Here is a 21,726-nt window from a genome sequence, read left to right as displayed (position 1 = left end):
CCCTTACATTGTCATTAGGTAGTTCATGACAATATTTGAGGGGGGTTGTATAAACCAATTTTTTTCCTAAATCATAATATATTACATTTTTGTCATGGTTTGACATCACTGGTATCTTGTGTTGATTTTGTTCTATGGTTTTATTGAAACATTTCCTCATCTTGTTTTTTACATGTATTATTTGTCCTCAGCTATTAATTATATGCTCCAAGATGAAAGTCCACACATTTTCATGGGCTTATGGCAAACTCATTTACCTACTGGGTGTTCTTATTTAACCAAACCAGACCCCTAGCATACAAAGGGGATTATTAACAGATGCAGATGAATGGTAATATTTGCAGAGTAACCTCTTCATCCACAAATAGGGAAGAAATGGTGAAACATATTTCCCAGATACCCAAATGAATTTTGATCAAGTTCTTTGGTTAAGGAATAGAATGTACGAGAATAATATGGAATATCATGAGACAGAGAAATGTCTGCTGAGGTGAAAACCTCAACAGGAATATTCCACGCACCAACACTTTTGCCATTTTCCTAAAATCAACATAAGCAATTTTTACTTGATGCTATACTTAATGTTTAAAGCAGCCACATGATCAGTATTTGGAATAGCCATTCCTCTATCTAATGACTTTTGCTGCATTACAGATTTTCTGACCTTAGTGTTTTTATTACCCCCAGTAAATCTATTGCAATGAATTGAAGCTGATTTTTCTTGTTTTGTGGTTCTTTGGCAAAGTAAAAAAAGTAAAACAAAGTCTTAATAAAACATGAACCTTTTATTGCAAAATGTTTTTAACAAAGTATTAGTATGGAAGGTTTTCTGGCAGAGTTTCCTCTGGATCATCATTGGAAATCCTGCTGCTTCTTTATTATCAGGAGGTCCATAATATCCTGTACTGAATCTGTCTTAAAATGATTGTATTGTTTCCTCTTCCCCTTTCAGATTTTATTTATGTTAGCAACCTTTTCCTGAGATAGTTTCCCTTGAATTCTTCCCATGATGTTTGCAGATTTCTTAATTTCTTATCAAATTCTCTAGACAGACTTTTAGGTACAGGTTAGTGTTCTTCTAAGCTGTGAGTCAAATATTTTAAATACTTTCCCCTCTTGAATACTGTTGTGATTATAGGAAAAGAGCTTTCAGTGGGATGTTTTTAGTGGCTGCATATGTTTATGTGATTTTTTTCCTTTAAAAAATTAAAAACCTATCTTGCTGTTACAGCTTTAGTGTTTCTGTGTGCTTTCAAGTGATTTCTGACTTATCTTAAGGGTTTTCTTACCAAGACTTGTTCAAAGCGGGTTTGCCTTTCTCTGAGTCTGTGGGAATGTGACTTGCCCAAGGCAACCCAGTCGGTTTCCACCACTGGATGGGGATTCAAGCCTGGTCTCCAGAGTCCTGATCCAGTGCTCAGACTATTACACCATGCTGGTTTATACCAACAGAGAGGCACAAAAATATGTATTTTGTGCCTTTTGATGATGGATTTTGATTTTATAATGGCCACCCAGGTACCCCTGAAAGAAAATCATGTTTTCCTTATGATTCTGAAAGAATCCTGGAGTGAAATCTTTTCTTGATACTTGGTTTGGTTAGTGAGTCTCCTTAGTAATTTCTCTCCTATTTAGCCACCAGATAATGGCCCTCCCCCACTGCCTGCCTCATCTCTTCCTGAAGGATACTATGAAGAGGCCGTACCACTCAGTCCAGGGAAGGCTCCTGAGTATATTACATCCAGTAAGTAAAATAGACATAAAAACCTCTACAAAGAATGTTTCTCCTCATTAGATTTCATTGTTTTTAGAACACAAGTAGATAACATGTGTTCTCCAGAGGTTGTTGGGTCTCAATGCCCATCAGCTATGTTGAATATATTAAATGGTGAGGGATGGTGGAAGTTACACAAGATGGGAAGAGGCAACATATTCTTCACTCTTGTTTTATCACATGAAACAAACACAGAAAGGGGACAAACCAGAGCCTCCATAAACTTAAATCTCTATTTGAACATCTGTTTTTGTTAGATTAGATTCCGTTGTGCCTGCTTGCCCAGTTGGCCAGCTATCATTGATCCTGTGCCACTGTTTTACAGTTGAGCAATTCCTTTGCTATTGATTGCCAGGAATATTACTTTATGTTTACTGTAAACTGTGTAAGTGTTGAAAACCATCTTGCTCTTCCAAATAGTAAACTAGCTTGACTCTGTAATGTATCTGTGACTTTGCCAAGACAAATGAAAGACTCCGGTAAAATGAAATGATCCACTCTTATTGTTGGACCATAAGCAAACTGTATGATAGGTCAAAACTTGAGGGAGAGGATAGAAAATATCAAGGGGGCAGAGCAGCTAGCATAGCAAAATGATCTGTAATTCAGATCCTAAATGAAATAGAGAAAGAACTACAACTGTTAGTTCTTGAGATGAATAGCATCAGGCTGTGAAGTCAGCAGGTTTTAGTTAGGTTGGTATCCCAGCCTAATACTCCTTATTTGATGAGGCTCTAGAGCAGTGGTTCTCAACCTGTGGGTCCCCTGGTATTTTGGTCTGCAACTCTCAGAAAACCCAGCCAGTTTACCAGCTGTTAGGATTTCTGGGAGTTGAAGGTCAAAACATTTGGGGACCCACAGGTTGAGAAGCACTGTTCTAGAGAGTTGGTATTAAGAGGGACAGGACGGGACTATTTTTTGCTTCAAGGCAATGGCTTTACCCCCACAACGTACATATGTTACTGAGGAGGGAAAGGGTTGCTTTTTAAATCTGATACTTTGATTGCCATTTAAAGTCTCAAGTGATGCCAACACTGCTGACATTCCAGTGCCAAGTAAAAATGACTTATAATAAGTACCCTGGGATTCTGTTTGATGTTATCCAGATCTAAATGTTTTACATAGTTCAAAAACATTTAAACTGTTTTTTAATTTGTCAAATTGTTCAATATGCTTTTAGCTTCGTATATTCTTTTACTATTGTATAGTGGCTGAAATGGCGAAACAAGTTTTATTGTATGCCTCTCAAGAGGTCATATGATACTGGCATTTAAGCAGATAATGCAATATACTGAAAGCCGTTGAGCCAAACTGGAAGTTTGTGAACAATAATTTAAAATGTCTCACTGAACTTTGTGTAATTCATTGAATAAGTGTAGGATTAATTTTTAATTAACTGTGTAGTCATTTTATTACAATTATTAAATGCCTTTTAAATTAACTAACTACTATATAGTTCTTTTTAAAATGAATATTATACTCTCACAATAGATTGAAACATTCTGAAGGGACATCCAGAATTCCAGTGTACAAATATCATGAAAACTAATACAACAAAATAACATATTCCTATAGGAAATCACTAGTTTTAGAATGAGGCCAGAGTTGTTTTGGCTAAAGTGGTGAATCATTTTAATTGATCAGTTTTGCTAATGAAGATATAGTGTAAATCATAGTATTTTTTATTAATATATACTCTACAGATTTGGCATGTCTATTAAAAAAATTAATAGTATTAAATACCACAATTCAAATACTGAAATCACGTAACATTTATAATATCAGGCATAACCTCACTCAGAAGAGATGGCTATGTCTCTGTGTGATATGTGATGTTATTTTATGTGATGTGTTTCATAATGTTTTATTAGGGGAGGGTCAATCTTAATGTTTTATACTGATTTTATCGATGACATTGAATTGATGCCAACACTGTGAACTGCCATGAGTCCCCTTCAGGGTTGAGAAGGGTGGTATACAAATATGCAAATAAATAAATTATCTTGCTGTGTTAGATTAGGATCTGTGACTGATTTGACTTTAATAGGACTGTCCATCCAAACCCTGCTTTTGTCTTAAGATTATGATTCCGATGCTATGAGCAGCTCTTATGAGTCTTATGACGAAGAGGACGAGGATGGGAAAGGGAAAAAAACGAGACACCAGTGGCCTTCTGAGGAAGCATCCATGGACCTTGTTAAGGATGCCAAAATCTGTGCCTTCCTTTTAAGAAAGAAGCGATTTGGACAGTGGACAAAACTGTTGTGTGTGATCAAAGACAACAAACTATTGGTAATGAAGCTTTGCTGTTTTTTTTATGTGTGTTTTATAATCCCTGTTATAATGCAATTGGCTTAAATATGCTAGAAACATGCTGGTAAGGTTCAGAGTCCTCTCCCTGAGTGTCTTGGCTGACCCAATACCTCCTGGCTGAGACAGTTTCTTTTTCATTGTGCATCAGATGACTTCTCCTATAGAAGGTAGAAGATGCTTATGGCGTTATAGTTAGCTTCCCCTACAGAAAGCAGAAGAGAGTTGTGGAATTCTTGTCAGTACATTTTCCATGCAACATTCCTCGGGATTTTACATCTTAGCCTGCTAAGCCTTCATAGGGAAGCACTGCAGCTGCAAACAACAAAAACAAGTCCACTCCCTAAGTCTCTTGAATATAAAATGCTTAAATTGATCAGAAATTAAATATTTTGAAGAAGCTGGTGGCCTAGGAGACATTGGCAGTTCTAAACAAATGATTTGTGCTACATAAAGGGTGGGGGTAGGTGAATGAAGGCTAAATTTACCTTGGACTATCCTAATACATTGTAAAGCTAGTGAGAAAACAATGCATACATTACAGCTTGGTTGCTAAATATTTTCAATGCCTGTGCTCTGGTCCTCTTGCAATTATTCTTTGAGAATGACTTCATTCAGTAGGATACCATTCCATATAAGGTATCTGTCTGTAAGTAATAGAGAGCTTTACTTTGTTCATACAGTCTTGAGTCAGCCACATGTAATCAATGGATACATGGTTCTGTATTTTGAGCAATGTCTTAGCCAGCTCAGCAGTCATACAGAGGTCAGGAGGAGTTGTAATACTGCAGTTAAATGCCTTACAACAAGGGGACTTTTATTTCATAGTACTCAACCTTGTGGACCATAAGGAAGGCTGAGTGAAGGAATATAGATGCTTTTGAACTGTGGTGTTAGAGGAAAATTCTGAGAGTGCCTTGGATCACGAGAAGATCAAACCAGTCCATACCCCAGGAAATAATGCCTGACTGCTCATTGGAGGGAAGGATATTAGAGGCAAAGATGAAGTACTTTGGCCACATAATGAGAAGACAGGAAAGCTTGGAAGAGATAATGATGCTGGGGAAAATGGAAGGAAAAAGGAGGAGGGGCTGACCAAGGACAAAATGGATGAATGCTAACCTTGAAGTGACTGGCTTGACCCTGAAGGAGTTGGGGGTGGCGACGCCGACAGGGAGCTCTGGCGAGGGCTTGTCCATGCAGTCACAAAGAGTCAGAAGCAACTGAACGAATAAACAACAACACTTGACTTTGATTGGGAATTTATTATTTTCTTGTTTCATAGGATAATAGAATTGTAAAGCCAGAAGCATCTACAACAGCCAACAAGCCCTTACCAGTCCAGAAACCCACATCCCCAAGAGAATAGCCATTCCATCTCTGTGTAAAATGTTTCAACAAAGGAGAGTCCACAACCTCCTAAGAAAGGTCTTACCATTATGGCATTTCTCTCCATATTTAGTTATTCATAATTTAAACCACTACTTCAGGTCTTGATGTTTGTAAGAAGAGGAAAAAAGTTGCTTCATCTTCCTCATGACCATGCTTTAGATATCTGAAAATTGATAATGTATAATCTTCCAGTCTTCTTTTTCCCCAGGCTTAACATACTTGATTCAACTGTTCCTTATAGGTCAGTGGTTCTCAACCTGTGGGTCCCCAGGTGCTTTGGCCTACAATTCCCAGAAATCCCAGCTATTAGGATTTTTGGGAGTTGAAGGCCAAAACATCTGGGGATCCACAAGTTGAGAACCACTGTTTAGTTTCCAGGTCCTTTACTATCTTGTTATTTCACTCATTATTTGCCTGAAAATGTTTTCTAGAAGCAAAGATAATGGAAGTAGTAGTAGTTAATCAACTATTTATACCTTGCTCAGAACTGGGCTTGAGACGCCGTGCAATTTAAATTAAATATTAGAATTAAAACATTTTAGCATCAAAATAATGAGATTAGGAATAATTTAAAACACAATTAAAATAATGAAAATTTAAAACAATATATAAGCCTCTTAAAAGTTCTTTCTCTAAAACCTTCAATTCTCAAAAGCCTGATGGAATTAATAATAACAATAACAACAACAATAATAATAATAATAATAGCAACTTTATTTATATCCCGCCACCATCTCTCATAGGGACTCGGGGCAGCTTACAAAATAGCACACAAAGATGTCATACATAAAATACGAGAAATCAATTTTAAAAAGACTTGGACTGCTGACAATAACGAGAGGGGCCCTGTTCTTGATCTCCTTAGGATTGACTTCCAGAGCCTAGGAGGACTCATTGAGAAGGTCCAATTTCACATCTCCTAGGAAGTTGGTGGAACAGTAGAAGGGCTTATCCCGAACATCTCAGGGGCCAGATAGTGCCATATGGGTATAGCTATAATATTTCATAACAGTTGTATCAGTTAAGACTTTGGTGATCTTTTAACAACAGAAGCCTAATGTGAATAGGATTTCTTGAGTTGTTTGTTTCGCAAGAAAATTTTTTCTCATTATAATCTTATTTTTGTTTTAGTGCTATAAAAGTTCCAAGGACCAGCAGCCTCAGATGGAGCTATTGTTGAGTGGCTGCAGTATTATATATATCCCCAAAGATAGTAAAAAAAAGAAGCATGAACTAAAAATCACACATCAAGGGCAAGATGCTCTCGTTCTTGCTGTGCAGAGCAAGGAGCAGGCAGATCAGTGGCTAAAGGTATGTACAAAAAACGTTTGCCAGCAGTCTGATTTCACAAAATGATCATTATAGTAAAATTTGTGGCATTCTCAATTGAAAATGGATAAATAAGGTATAAAATTTGAAAATCTTAATATTTCAACATATGTTTGAAGTTTTTGTTGAAGTGTTGACATTATTTACTGCTGTATGAAAATTCAATCCAGTAACAATGTATGATTATGACCTAAATGGTTGTGGTCCTCCTCCTCCTGTTCAATAGGCAAAGAAGCTCTAGTGCAGTGTTTCTCAACCTGGGGGTCGGGACCCCTGTGGGGGTCGCAAGGGGGTGTCAGAGGGGTCACCAAAGACCATCAGAAAACATAGTATTTTCTGTTGGCCATGGGGGTTCTGTGTGGAAAGTTTGGTCCAATTCTATCATTGGTGGTGTTCAGAATGCTATTTTATTGTGGGTGAACTATAAATCCCAACAACTACAACTCCCAAATGGCAAGGTCTATTTTCTCCAAACTCCACCAGTGTTCACATTTGGGCATATTGAGTATTTGTGCCAAGTTTGATCCAGATCCATCATTGCTTGAGTCCACAGTGTTCTCTGGATGGAGGTGAACTACAACTCCAAAAACTCAAGGTCAATGTCCACCAGACCTTCCCAATATTTTCTCTTGGTCATGGGAATTCTGTGTGCCATGTTTGATTCAATTCCATCATTGATGGAGTTCAGAAGGCTTTTTGATTTAAGGTGAACTATAAATCCCAGCAACTCCAGCATTACCAAATTACAAAATCAATCACCCCCAATCCCACCACTATTCAAATTTTGGGCGTATCGGGTATTTGTGCTAAATTTGGTCCAGTGAATGAAAATACATCCTGCATATTTACATTATGACTCTTTACAGAAGCAAAATGACAGTTATGAAGTAGCAACGAAAATAACGTTATGGTTGGGGGTCACCACAACATGAGGACCTGTACTAAGGGGTCGCGGCATTAGGAAGGTTGAGAACCACTGCTCTAGTGTTCTCCCTTCTTTTCCATCTGGTCCTGTCTTTTCATCCAGTTTTGTTTCCCAGCATCTCTTTTCTTGATACAGCTTTCCTTCCATTTATATTAATAAAAGAAATTTGTGATGCTACAAAGTATAAACAATAATCAGATTTGATCAAAATGTTGTCACTTTTCTTCTGTGTGATTTTAACATCTTCGATGAAGAAGACAGTAAAGGTTTGAAAGTTTGTGCATTTTGGTTGGCCATCTCTTTTTTGTGAATTCAGAATATCAGATATTGGAAGTAATAGAATTGAAGGCACAGTGGAACCAATTTGCATGATTGTGTGTGTTTGAAAGCATTGGGATATCGGTTAGTGAACACTAGCTCACTGCATTGCATTAAATGGGCTTTGCTCCAAAGTGTTTGGAACTGGATTGTGGCCTGTGTGTTTGTGATGGAAAGAATACTGTTTGGGGGGGGGGGGGAGGCAGAATTTTCAAATCTGTGTTTCTGATCCTATTGGTTTGCTTCCATTTCTTCTGTCTAATGTTGTGTCCAGATTTTAAAATACAACCCCATTCTGACCAAATGCAGTTGGACTGGAGCAGGTTAAGTTGTATTTGGTTTCAGCACTTGAATGAAGGAAGAGCCAAATAATACAAATCAGTTCAAGGACCTTTAACATTACAGCCAATTGCTTCTAATAGCTCGAATAGTCCCCTCTTTCATTCTGTATTCAGAATGACTGCTGGATGAAGGAGACTTTTTCCAGTGGTTCTTTTCCTTTTCCTTTTGTGTGCCCATATATTTTCAGATTGACTTGCTGATTCATGCCTGTGTCCACAATGGGGCAACTGTATTGTAAGGATAAAAAGGCTATTCAGAGATTGCCTGTTTTACTGACACAGGCTAGTTAAACAGCTCCAACAGAAGGGTGTTATATGCATTGCAGATCTTTCATCTGTCCATAATTCTTCTTACCTTCAAAAGAAGATAACTCTTTTTTCAGAGGGCCCTCAGTATCTGTTGGGTTTCGGTTCCAGAACACTGTGGATGCTCAAATTCCATTATACATATGCATAGTGAAATGATGCCACTTATATAAATTGGCAAATCAGGGTTTCCTTTAAGGATTTTAAAAAAATATTTCCAAGACATAGATGGTGGAATCCATAGATGCATAATTCATGGACATGGAGGGCTGACTCCACTGGAAGCTCTGAGAGAATTGGACTGGTTTCATTATAAATGCTTGAGGAAATGCTAAAAGTTTTGCAGTCCTTGTGCTTATTAAGGGTAGTGTGAATGCAATCACATCCTTTCCCATCTTATGGTGTATACCATGTGTATACCATTTATCTTAGTGATTCTGTGTTTCTAGTGAAATGTTTCCAGTTAATTGTGTGCACATGTGATTGCTGCAACCCTGTGTTATCTTTATCTCAGGTCAGTTGGGTCTGTATTATTTTGCCCTTTTGGAACACTTCCTAGAAAACTCTAGAGGGAACCATCTGCACTATTTTGTCATCGATTAATAATATTAATACACTGGTCTTTTACTTTAGTGGGTCATTAATTTTTAGAATTTTTTTCATGTCAGGAGTGACTTGAGAAACTGCAAGTTGCTTCTGGTGTGAGAGAATTGGCTGTCTGCAAGGTAATTGCCCAGGGGACACCTGGATGTTTTACCATTCTTTGGGAGGCTTTTCTCATGTGTGAAATGCACAGATATCAATGGCAACAATCAACAAAACAACAATGTATGTGCGTCACTCGCAAAATTCTGCCTCAGAGTAGGTTACTTCATGCTGTATTACTATTACTAAGACTTCAAAATTCACAGTAGTACAAGTACAATTCTCATAGTATAATTCAACTAAGGATATACTATTCATGAAATAAGTAACAGGCATAAAGAAAAGCACATAGAAACAACCAGTCCTAATAAGTCCTGGAGATGTAAAAGGTCTTGAGTCCAAAACCAGTGGTAGTCAAAATAAAACCAGCTTCCAAAATAACGACTTCTATATTAAAGGAGGTTTTTCATTAACTCATAATGCCAGGAACAGCAACATAACAAGGTCTCCCGGGTTGTTCCCCTTGTTTCGTTATATCTTCTTTGGGTGTTATGCCAGTCATATCTATAATGCTTGAGTACACTAAATTTGAAATGAAGCAACATACAGACACAATAGATATACCAAAATCCCCAAATTAACATTGTTTTGAAAAAAGAAATAAAGTTAAGATTGTTATTCCATTGACCTTAAGGGCAGGCACGCCTCTACCCTACCATTACAGCATTTAATCATCTGAACTGTAACATCAGTTTTAGATGAAAAACAGCAGTCTTGATAACAGAACAGCCTGGATCTCCTCTTGCGGTAGTGATGCAATCGGTCATTTGAAAGAACTCTGTGATCACTGCCAAATTATTCCTTGTGTCCTCTTTCTGACTTCCATTATCCTGTGCGGCCAAAACTAATTGCCTTTTCTGTGGTATGAGCAGATGCTGAAAATATGAGCAATTTTGCTGGGGTCATCAAAGAGGCAGAAGCAAAACTACAGACAAGTTCAGTGGGTTTTCAGTAAACTGGCTATTTGGTTTGCTTTTAAAAAAAATCTTACAAATATACTAGGCAGTTTTAGATATTAAGCACCCTTAGTGTTTTCTCCAGCATATCTTTATTTCATCTAAATATTGATAAAAATAAGGAGACTGACAGGGAAGCGTCAAAGCTAAAAGATAATGAGTAGGAAGAAATAGGAGAAAGCACATTGTTTAGTGCAGCCATGCTTCTGAGAAATTCCAGTGTGTCGAAAGAGGAAATACACGTAATATGTGATTGTAATACCGAAACATGTCAGAGCTCTTGGCTAGTTTCATATACTGGGTACATTTGTTTCTGTTGTGATGATAGCTGGATATCTGTCCTTATTCTGTTGAAGTTAGATCTGTTCAATTTATCTGAGCTTCTTTCCATTCATTTGTTCCTCCCATACTATTCAGCTGAACTTCAGGATGTTGGCCAACAAGATCGACTGGAAAAATAAAATGCAATATGTATGATACCGATAAATGATCTTTTGTGCTTGGATATGTCAAAGAGTGAGAGCCTTTATCAGTATTATTCAAGTAGCCGGGAGTGGTTTTATTCAGTCCTGTGAGAGAAAAAAGTCCAGAAGATTTTCATCAGTCTTTCCATGCATACTTGTGCTCACATTGACATGCTCATGAATAGAATATGCTTCACTCAATACACCTTGACCGCTTTATACTACTTTGAGGTTCAGTGGGGGAAAGTGAACAAACTGTACTGTCCCGCCCCTTTCATTCTTGGCCAAATTGAATTTCTTTCAGTTTGTTCTGGGTTGTCTTTGCATTGAACTCATGAAGCTTCCTGGGAAATACTTTATCAGCCTGGCACAAAGAATGAAATATTAGCATTTTGGAAAATGGTTTGAAAACATGAAGATGATGTGATTTAAAAATAAAGAGATTATGTTATCTTGTAGCTATTATTTATTATTTATTTATTTACAGTATTTATATTCCGCCCTTCTCACCCCAGTTACATTGTAATCTCAGGGCGGATTACAATGTACACATCTATGGCAAACATTCAGTGCCAAAGACACACAACACATATAGACAGACAGTCAGAGGCTATTTAACTTTTCTGGCCGCCAGGGGAGCTGTTGCTTTCATCGTCCATCTGCGACACTGATGAAGAACTTCCGCATTCCCCGCATTCTTTGCTGGAGTCTTTTTATGACCTCGTAAATTAGTTGAATTAGCCTCCCCACACATAGGTGGTACCTAGTTTTCCTACTTGACAGATGTAACTGTCTTTCAGGTTGCAAAGGTCGACAACAAGCTACACAATTGATCGGAAGCTCACTCCGACCCAGGCTGGCTTCGAACTCATGACCTTTCATTCAGAAGTGATCTTAATGCATCTGACACTCAGCCAGCTGCGCCACAGTCCCGGTGCTATAAATACGAAAATATTTGTTTTGCTTGGAAGACCTGGGATTAAAATAAAAGTGTTTTAGGCATGGGCAATCCATGGCTATAAATAGTTCTAAAGTACTTACAAAACTAGGGGGCGCTGGTGCTTTGCTTCTAAAGTGTTTCTAAAGTTCTGGTGGTGAAAATTCAGAACTCTAACAAAACTTTCAAAATTTCATTATAAATGGCAGTTCCTGATTGGTTCTATCATAAAAATCGCCAGGAACGAAATAATAATTAAATTTTGAAAGTTTTGTTAGAGTTCTGAAATTTTCACCACCAGAACTTTAGAAACACTTTAGAAACAAAGCTTTAGCTTTAGCAACACTTTAGAAGCAAGGCACCAGTGCCGCCTAGTTTTGTAAATACTCTAGAACCATTTAGAACTATGGATTGCCCACGCCTATTAACCATCTTAACCAAGCTTCTAATTATCATTGCTTTCTCCCACAGTCATAATACATGTAAAAGTTTTTGTTTTGTCTTATCTTAAACTAACAGCTGTTAAAAATTACTAGTCAGAGTAAATTTCACAACTAACCCACCCAGTTTCACCAACCCATAATATTCTAAGATAGTGTGATCAAACCAGTATAATCAAATTGGTACCATCACAAGTATCCAAGGATTCCGATTAAACAGGGGCTTTTTGCTTGGAAGACCCAACCTCGTTATTCAGCTCCAAAACCCATATTTAATTTAAAATCACAATGTGCCTAATACAGTTTAATTTAATTAGTGACAGAATATAGATCTGGAATTTCTGAATGATAGAGTAATAATACAGAAGCATTTGCCTGAGCCTGCAGGGAGGAATTTTCTCCCATATTGCAAACCAAATATCCCATGTGAACTATCTTAACAGTTTTGTTTATGGCTTTCGTGAGAAACAAAAGTCACCATAAAATGGGAAAGGTAAGCCATATAGGTTCTGATGGGTGACATAAGGATCAACATGGTTTGTACCCAAAAAACCAGTTCATATTATTTAAAATATTATGTATAAAATTACCTCCAGGGTGTGTGTATAAGGTGTAAATGAAAAAGAAATCAATTTTGTTTTTAGGCCTGAGTCCATTCTCATAAAATCTCATTATGCAAACATTCTAACATCTGAAATACAGAGCATTTCTCATCCTAGGCATTTTGGATAAGGGATACTCAATTTGTATTGTTCTTAAGCTCTCCAGTTTTCAAGACAGTAGCAACTCATAATCTTAATTACCTGTATTCTCCTCTTTGAAAAATATCTTAATGAGGGCATTTTATCTTTGCATGTCTTTCAAGATAATAAAGGAAGTTTGCAGCAACTGTGTTGGTACTACAGATTCAGATGGACCGTCATCTAATTCTCCTGTACACAAGACTGAACTAGAAAAGGTAATTGTCCTATAAATGATCACAGAGGAAAATGCAATGTATAATAATATCATAATGGCTAATTCAGTAAGGTAATCATTCGTGGTTTGTTTACTATATGCATGAAAAGTGGAGCAAAGTGAAAGCTTGCATGCAGCTCATGTAAGAATTCTTGATTTTAGGTGAAGTGTGGACAAATCCTCTTTAAACATTGAAGATTTAATTAAGGTTCATTTCATATTTCTTATCTAGAATCACAGAGTATTTTTTATTTTGGCTGATTTCCATGCCCACACATAATTTTTCTGCATAAAATGATGGTCTTGTAGCTTTTAAAAATGAGTTTGTTTATTTTCTTTAGCTTCTTTTAAATTGGACATTGCTGACCACTTGGTTTTATGTTTAAAGCGAAACATTGTATTATTGTATGTTTGCGTGTTAACTGTACTGGAATGAGAAATACTCTTTAAAGCACAAGGCCAGGGGAAAATGTAGTCCTCTTGAAGCACCCTATATATAATACCTCAGGCTATATGTGGTGTTACCCATTGTGTCAGAGTAACAGAGGAAGGAGAAGGGAAGAGAAAAGTTCCCATCTGAAGCACATCTCTGGATACAAATGTTCCTTACAAAATCAGATGAAGGATGGAAGGGAATGTGTTTGAGAGTTGCGTTAGGATGTTTTGAGGGGGGGGGGGAGGTAGATGAGGATGAGTTGAGAAGTATTTTCCAGGTTTCAGATGCTCTGAGAAAATGTCTGTGGGTTTCAAGCTTTTGTTGGAAAAATGTGGGTTCATAAAACATGCAATATTTATATGTGAACTCTGGAGAGGTAGCCCATCTCAGTTATCTTTAGATCTGCTGGGGAGGCCCTTTTCTTCATCCCAGCACCATCACAGGTCCGGTTGGTGGGGTTGAGAGAGGGCCATCTTGGTGGTGGCTCCCCGGCTCTGGAATGCCCTCCCCATAAAGATTTGATTAGCCCCAAATCTCCAAAACTTCAATTCGAGCCTAAAGCATGGTTATTTACATGGGCCTTTTACCTGGAGTAATGTACTGTGATCATGTGATGAACTTGACCATTGTTACTCAGCACTTTAGTTTGTGTTTGAAGAAACCTAATGACCCACAGATATGACTGTGTTTTAGAATCTTTAAAATTTTTAATTTTATTGATCTACATTGTCCATTGTTTGTATTCAGTCATATTGTGAATTGTTTTGGTGATATGTAATTCTATTTTGTGTGGCACCTTGAGTGCTTTGTTAGCTGCTCCAAGTCCCTTCGGGGAGATGGTGGTGGTGAGAGGGGTACAAATAAAGTATTATTTTTATTAGTAGTATTATTATTAATAATTCTGCAGGTCCATTTTTCTTTTCGGTAAATATGTTTCTGTTTCCTTTCCCCCCCTCATTTTTATTGATTTATCATTTCCTTATTGGTCTCATTGTAAGATCTTCTTTCTCTTTTTATGTTTTCAGTTTATTGCTCTTGATTCATCTTTTCTGCAACTCTGCTAATCTTTATTTGGGTCAAATATCATGCTTGTTGTCTAAAGAATTCTCTTCATTTCCTTTGCCATCTCCTTATCTTTGGAACTTATTTTCCATGGATTTTGTAGGCTCAGGTGCCTCAAATTCTTAAGAAGTACGTATATAAAATTGTATTTTATTATGAATGTTTCAATTCAGTATTCCTTCACCATCATTGCTTTCATGTTTCTAAATCTACAGGATTTGTTTTGTTGTCTTTTATACTATTTTGTGTTACAGCGTGCTTTGTCTTCTGGTGTTTCAGAAAATAATTTTATTGAAGTGTTTAAATTGACTCAAGAGGGTATTACATAATGCTCCAACTTCAGTAATTTATTTTCAAATAAAAATAACTTAGTACAGTGGATGCTTGGTGTCTTCCAGGACATCCAGTGGATACCAAAATCTTTTGCATACTCAATCCCATTATATACAGTCATTTAGTAATTTGTTGGGGCACCAGGAAAAAGAAAAAAAGGATGGATGAAGGAAACAGGGAAAAAGAGGAGCTCCTGGTGACACCATGGGTTAAACTGCTGAGCTGCTGAACTTGTTGACTGAAAGGCCAGTGGTTCAAATCCAGGGAATGGGGTGAGCTCCCGCTGTTAGGTCCAGCTTCTGCCAACCTAGCAGTTCAAAAACATGCAGATGTGAGTAGATCAATAGGTACTGCTTCTGTAGGAAGGTAACGGTGCTCCATGCAGTCATGCTGGCCACATGACCTTGGAGGCGTCTATGGACAATGCCGACTCTTCAGCTGGAGATAAGCACCACCCCCCAGAGTCTGACACAACTAGACTTAATGACAGGGGAAACATTTACCTTTTCTTTAATAAAATGGTGTTCCTTATTTAAAATAACAAAAATCAAGGTTTATCTTTTGGAATTTGTTTTCAATGTGTGGATGGTTGAATCTGTGGATACAGAATCAGTTTGGAGGGCAAACTGCCATTATATTTGAATTTTGAAGGGAACATCCTATCTATAGTCACATACTATCTCTACAAGTTATTCATGTTGACCAATTCTTTTTTTAAAAAAAGAACTTTGTTTTGCTTTTTCTATTACCATGAAAAGAAAAATCTCACCTTAAAAAGACTGGACAGAAATAAAAGCTGTCTTTTCTGGCTAGTTCTGTGAATGTTATTTCTGGCTCTGTGTTTGTTGAAGGAAGCTCTGTTACAAGAACAGGCAGGATTCCAGTGCCATTTATCAAACATTTTCAGGAACATCACTACAATAAAGACATGTGTAAAATTTTGGAACAGAGAGGGAGATCAAGGGCTTAAAAGATACACAACTAATGAATACTAAAGAAGATATATAAATTCCTGCAGAGAGGGGAAGAAAACAATAAAAGAGACTGAACCATGTATCCTTTCAGATTTGCATGTTAGATACATTATTCATTGTTGATTTTATAGTCACAAGTATAAAATGTCAGTATATAAAGCAAATTTCATAAGTAAAAGAGATGGGTCCTTGAGCCAATGTGATGGTAATGCAGGGGAAGCCAAGCTTAACAAGAGGTTCAAAAGAGCAAGTGATAGTTCTCTTTTGTTGATTACTATTTCCATAGCCTTCATGTAAGGTATCTACAGGGAGGAAGCCCGTAGAAGCGGTTGTTTGTGCCTAGACTTCTCTTGAGTTGAGACACTTTCACAATGGGGAGGCATAATCATTTGGAAGCATCTGTTTGCATATAGTCATCGTTCTGGGAAGGAACTGAAAAGAAATGAGTGGGAGGGGGCAACCCATAGGAATTCTAGGGGATTGGTCTAGAAAAGCAGTTCCTAAACATTTTTGGCCACGAAACCTTCCAGAAGACATTTATTTTCTGTGGAACCCTGATTCTATCCCTTATTTTTAAAATCAAAATACCCATTCTGGATCATTTTACACTAATTCAAATATGTTTCCCAATTTCCTATATAAAGTCTAGTTTTGAGTTTATTTTACTCTTGATATTTTATGAACAATACCCCAGTAACTCTTTCAATAACTGGGAAGAAGGGATTCAGAGGTGTGGTTTTGCTGCAGGTAACCTGGAGTCCACAATTTTCTCCCAGTCTGGGCTATTGCAGCACAGTTTAGCAGGGGGAAAATGATACTTACTAGTAAGGTGTACTTGTTGATTTTGGAGGACCTTTCTCCCAGTATGAGAAATTAAAATAAATCACAACAATGGAACCTCCCTGGTAGTGCTTCAAATGACCTGCAAGCTCCAAGGTGTTGAAGCCTATCCTAAAACTAGCTCCAGCCCCTAGGAGAGCTCCTTCCAAGTTAGGACTAAATGCCGGAACAGGTTCACCCCCCCCCCCCCTTCATTTGGGATCCCCTGGAAAAAGAAGTCCCAGTAGCATTGGGAGGTCAGAAAGGGCACCGCAGGGACTTGAACCTTGTCCTGGAAACCAGGAACTCCAACCACCAGCACCTTTTACTTTTTTTGTTGCTTTTTTGTGGCAATTTGACAAGGGAGAAAGCAAAACCTAAGAAAACACAAGTGTGTTCTCTCAGGAAAAAGAAAACCTGTCAGAGTTAGGGTGACACAATATTTTGGAGAGGTACTCTGCTAAATTTGTTCCCTGGCCAGGTATTATTTGTCATTATTACTACTATTATTTCTTCTCAGGATTGAGACCCAAATTGGCTTAAGTATAAAAACCAATAACAATAAAAACCTACAGAAGGTAAAAATTGAAATGGAATTGTAGTTATACAAGTATTACAACAAATCAGTCTAAATACAATTAAAATAAATGAATAAAAAACAATTCAGGAAAGACCGCTACTATCCCAAATTCATAATGTTTAGACTGTTGGGATGCCCTCTTCACATATATCTTCAAACCAAGTGAGGGGGGTGGAAAGATCCTTTCCTTTATATCTCTCCACTGTCACCAATTCAGGCCAGTAACTTATACCAGTTCTCTTCTAAAATCTGCTGGGACTCCTCTGGGTTCTCTTTAAATCTTATTCAATGTTTTATGAAACGGTCTTCATACACAACTCCACATTAACTGAGTTTATTTATAGAAGTCTTGCACAAAAGCTTGTTGGTTACATTTGTATATTAGCGTCTTAGTTGAATATAACTGTTTCATGACAACTCTCATCCTTATGACTTTTTACCCATGAAAGATTCACTTGTTAAACATATAATAGCAAACTCGCAACTGTTCTCCACTCACTATCCTAACTATTTCCTTAAATACTCTTACTTAACTTATTCTCTGACATATATTACTGGACCCCTAACTTATCCTCATCTAACGGCTTTTCTTTCCTTTCTCTAACTGACTTCTTTTCTCTAACTGAATGTTCAGGGTTTTTTTTCCAACTGTCATCCTTAACTCCCTCCTTTTTAAAATTCTGGCATCTGCTCATTTAAATATGACCAATCAGATTCCCTTATGTAAATTAGCTCCGCCCCTACTGCTACTACCCCTTTAAGAATCACAGAATGGCTGATCCCATTCCAACCCTGCAGTATAGGCCATGTTCTAACATTAACTTTTACTTTTAAATTCTACCCCATAACCAGTAGTTCGCTACAACTGTTTATTCTAACTATTTAAGAATATGACATTTAGCTATTGCTTATTCAGAAGCATGTGTCTGTTCTCAAATAAAAAAAAGAGTTATCTGTAAAAATTCAAAAGCATGGCTAATAATATTCTTTCCAAGTAAGGTGTTATGGGAAAAAAGAAGCTGATGTGTGTGTGTGTGTGGTATTTCTAAACATTTTACCTTCAGAACAGCAGCACTGAACAGGATTTGATTTCAGCATAGAGTCAACACTTCCTCTTATTTGTTTAGCTGTAAGAAATTAAAGGCAAAATTTGCTAGATCCAGCTTTAAAAGTGATGTAAAGTGAGCTGTTACAGATATTTATCATATAAAGCAGGACTTCAGGGATACTACCCCTATGGCAAATCACAGCAAACAAAGCTTCTGATTCTTAAAATCTAAGTCATGCATGGTATGAGAATAGAGGAAACAATTTCCTTTTCTTTGCTGATCTGGGAATTTCTTGTCCTGATCCGTGAAAAATAGTCTCAAAACACCCTGTTCTGTCTCCAGCCCCAAACCAGGAACTCCATAGAAAGAATACATTTCTATATCGAGCAAGAGGAATGCAATGGTACTTACTGATTTCTGTGGTTGGCTGTGAATATAAGGCTCTTAGGCCACAACAACAATGTAAAACATAGAAAAGGAAATCCCTCCCTTGATAAAAGCATTGTGACATTGTATGGAAAGAGCAAAAAGGTGGCCTACCCGTATAGTTGTCCACTGAAATGGTGGCTTCTTAGGTTCCTCCACAGATCGATGAAAAGCAGCCCCAAGATACCAGTCTTTACCCAACCCTCCCAGTTCCCCCAAAGAAACCTAGTACCAGTCCAAACAAATGAAGCATCTACAAGGGGAAATTAATACATCTGAAAGAATGAGAACAATGCCTCCCAACAAAGGCCCTAGAAATCCTCACAAAACAATAGGGACATCCCTTATTACTTAAAAATTAATACAGGAGCACCTCTTTTTCTAACCAAACCAGCATGTCAACTGCAAAGGTTTTAAATTCAAACGTGGTTATCCATGTCATATTCAAAAAGGAAGAGAATAACAAAACAAAGGATGCCAACACAGGAAAAATTACCTTTTATATACCAGTCTGGGAATTTCTTGTCTTGATCTGTAAAAAATGGTCTCCAAACCCCTCACTCTGTCTCCAGTCTCAAACCAGGAATCCCATAGAAATAAACAGAATAATACATTTCTGTATAGGGCAAGAGGAATGCAGTGGTAATTACTGACTTCTGTGGCTGGCTGTGAATATAAGGTTGTTAGGCCACAACAACAATGTAAAACATAGAAAAGAAAATACCCCCTAATAAAAACATTCTGACTTCATATGGAAAAAGGTGTCCCATCTGTACTTATGTCCATTGAAACGGCAACTTCTTGGGTTCCTCCACAGATCTATGAAAAACAATCCCTAGATACCAGGGTTTTCCCAGCCCTCCCAATTCCCATAAAGAAAACCAGTAGAAATCTAGAGTAATGAAGCATCTAGGTTGAAGGAATGCATCTGAAAGAACAAGAACAACACCCCTACCCAGAACAAAGGCCCCAGAATTATTCACAAAAACAAGAGCATCTGTAATTTCCTTAAAATTAAGGCAGCACCTCCTATTTTAACTAAACCATGTCAATTGCAGAGCTTTTATGTTGTGCAATATTCAAAAAGGAAGAACAGAAAACAAAAGAGAGAACTGGAAACCTTTTCTTTCCAAATAAATTCAAAAGCTGTGCTATGTGTCAAAATGACTCTCTGCACAGGTCTCCTAAGATGGGACTGCCGAGATTCAAAGGAGATAACATATGACAAAGGTGGTTGAGTTCAGGACAGCTTCACAATCTGAGCTATGATTTCCTTTGGCTTTCACCAGATTTCCCCTGTTGTTCTTCTCTCCACTTTTGGGGGAGATATATTTAATGTTTCTTCATCTACCTGTTCCTCCAATCAATCTCCCTCATCCTGCCCAAAGCTCTGGCAATGGAGGAAGTAGAAAAAGCCCAGTATGAAACCAGTGAGACAGCCTCCCTCAATGGAATGGGCTGGATCCTTCCGCCAGTCATTGCGCATCATAAAGGGGGAAAAATAGTTCCTGGCCATAGGGCTCAATGCATATGCAGCCATGCCCCTTGTAAATCCTTGCTCACATAATATAGGCCTGGCAGTCTTTATTCTGAAATCTAAGATACAAAGTGCTCCAGAATATGTCCACTTGGGTGGCTGATGGAGTGATACTCAATTACTGTCCAGGAATTGTCCAGACCAGTGTTTCCTAGGCTTTGGTCTTCCATTTCCTTTGGACTTCAGCTCACAGAATTCCTGACTGTTGGACAAACTTGCTGGGGCTTCTGGGAGTTGAAGTCCAAAACAGCAGAAAGACCAAAGTTTGGGAAACACTGATCTAGTCTAACAGAGCCATGGCTGTGTCCATATTGCAACATTATAGCAACATTGAGCCATGGCAGTTCATAGCATTGAGCCATGAACTGTCATGGCTCAAGGCTATGAAATTCTGAGATGTGTAGTTTTATTATCTCTCCCTGTCCGAAAGCTCTGGTACCACAACAAACTACAGATCCCAGGATTCCAAAGGATGGATTTATGGCAGTTAAAGTGGTGGCTATCTGCTATAATTCTGCAATGTGGATGGCCTCAAGATCAGTGGTACCCAAACTTTTACATTTATAGAACCTTTAGAAGACATTTTCTGTGGAACCCTAACTCTATTCCTGATTTGTTTAATCAGATAATATATTCTGGATCACTTTGTGCTAATTCAGATACAGTATATTTCCCAATTTTATATATAATGTCTAGTTTTACAGTAAATCTTACTTTTGATATTTTATGAATAATATCCCAGATCTCTTTCATCTCAAAAACTGTAGAAGAAATACAAAAAATAATAAATAAATGTGGAATCAATGTGAAAAATTGTCTATGTAAGAATTACTCCTGTTCAGATGACAAATAGAATGTTGAAATGTGAAGCCAATAACTACATACCAGATAGCAATAGTTGTAGAACAAAATAGCTATTACAGAGACTGTAAATCAAATAATTGGCCTCACATACTTTTATTTTAAAATCCATTTTAAATTTGATTTTTAAGATTTTTTATTGAAGCCCTATAATGATTTTAGGAACCCCTAGGGCTCCACTGAACACTGTTTGGAAACTTCTGGTCTAGAATCTCAGAGTACAGGTACAAGAAACAAGGGAGAATTAGTTACGGTAATGGAATTATAATAGCAAATAAGGACAGAAACAGGGTTGGTTTTTACAATAAGTGGGGGGCACCCTCCTTACTCGGTATAAAAAGGGATAGCGTTGGTGTGACTGAGTCCTAGACATTCTGAGTTTTGGATGGTGATGAGACATCACAGCAGAAATATTTGGTATTGGCTAGGACTCAAAATATCAGCCCAATAATAATAATAATAATAATAATAATAATTTATTTATTTATTTATTTT

General features: G+C 37.5%; 1 protein-coding gene across 4 annotated transcripts in view; it reads left to right on the top strand.

Annotated features, from left to right (window-relative positions):
- The window catches only part of AFAP1 (actin filament associated protein 1), a 78,418-nt gene that overhangs the window by 30,335 nt on the left and 26,357 nt on the right, over nt 1-21,726 (top strand). For all 4 annotated transcript variants that reach the window (XM_060774101.2, XM_060774100.2, XM_060774103.2 and 1 more), the window contains exons 4-7: nt 1,636-1,744; nt 3,855-4,066; nt 6,608-6,787; nt 13,063-13,155. In XM_060774101.2, the coding sequence (XP_060630084.2) occupies nt 1,636-1,744; nt 3,855-4,066; nt 6,608-6,787; nt 13,063-13,155 (594 nt within the window). The remainder of the gene's footprint in view (nt 1-1,635; nt 1,745-3,854; nt 4,067-6,607; nt 6,788-13,062; nt 13,156-21,726) is intronic.

This window comes from Anolis sagrei, chromosome 4 (assembly GCF_037176765.1).
Source record: "Anolis sagrei isolate rAnoSag1 chromosome 4, rAnoSag1.mat, whole genome shotgun sequence".
Lineage (NCBI taxonomy): Eukaryota > Metazoa > Chordata > Lepidosauria > Squamata > Dactyloidae > Anolis > Anolis sagrei.
This window is presented reverse-complemented; position numbering and strand designations above follow the sequence as displayed.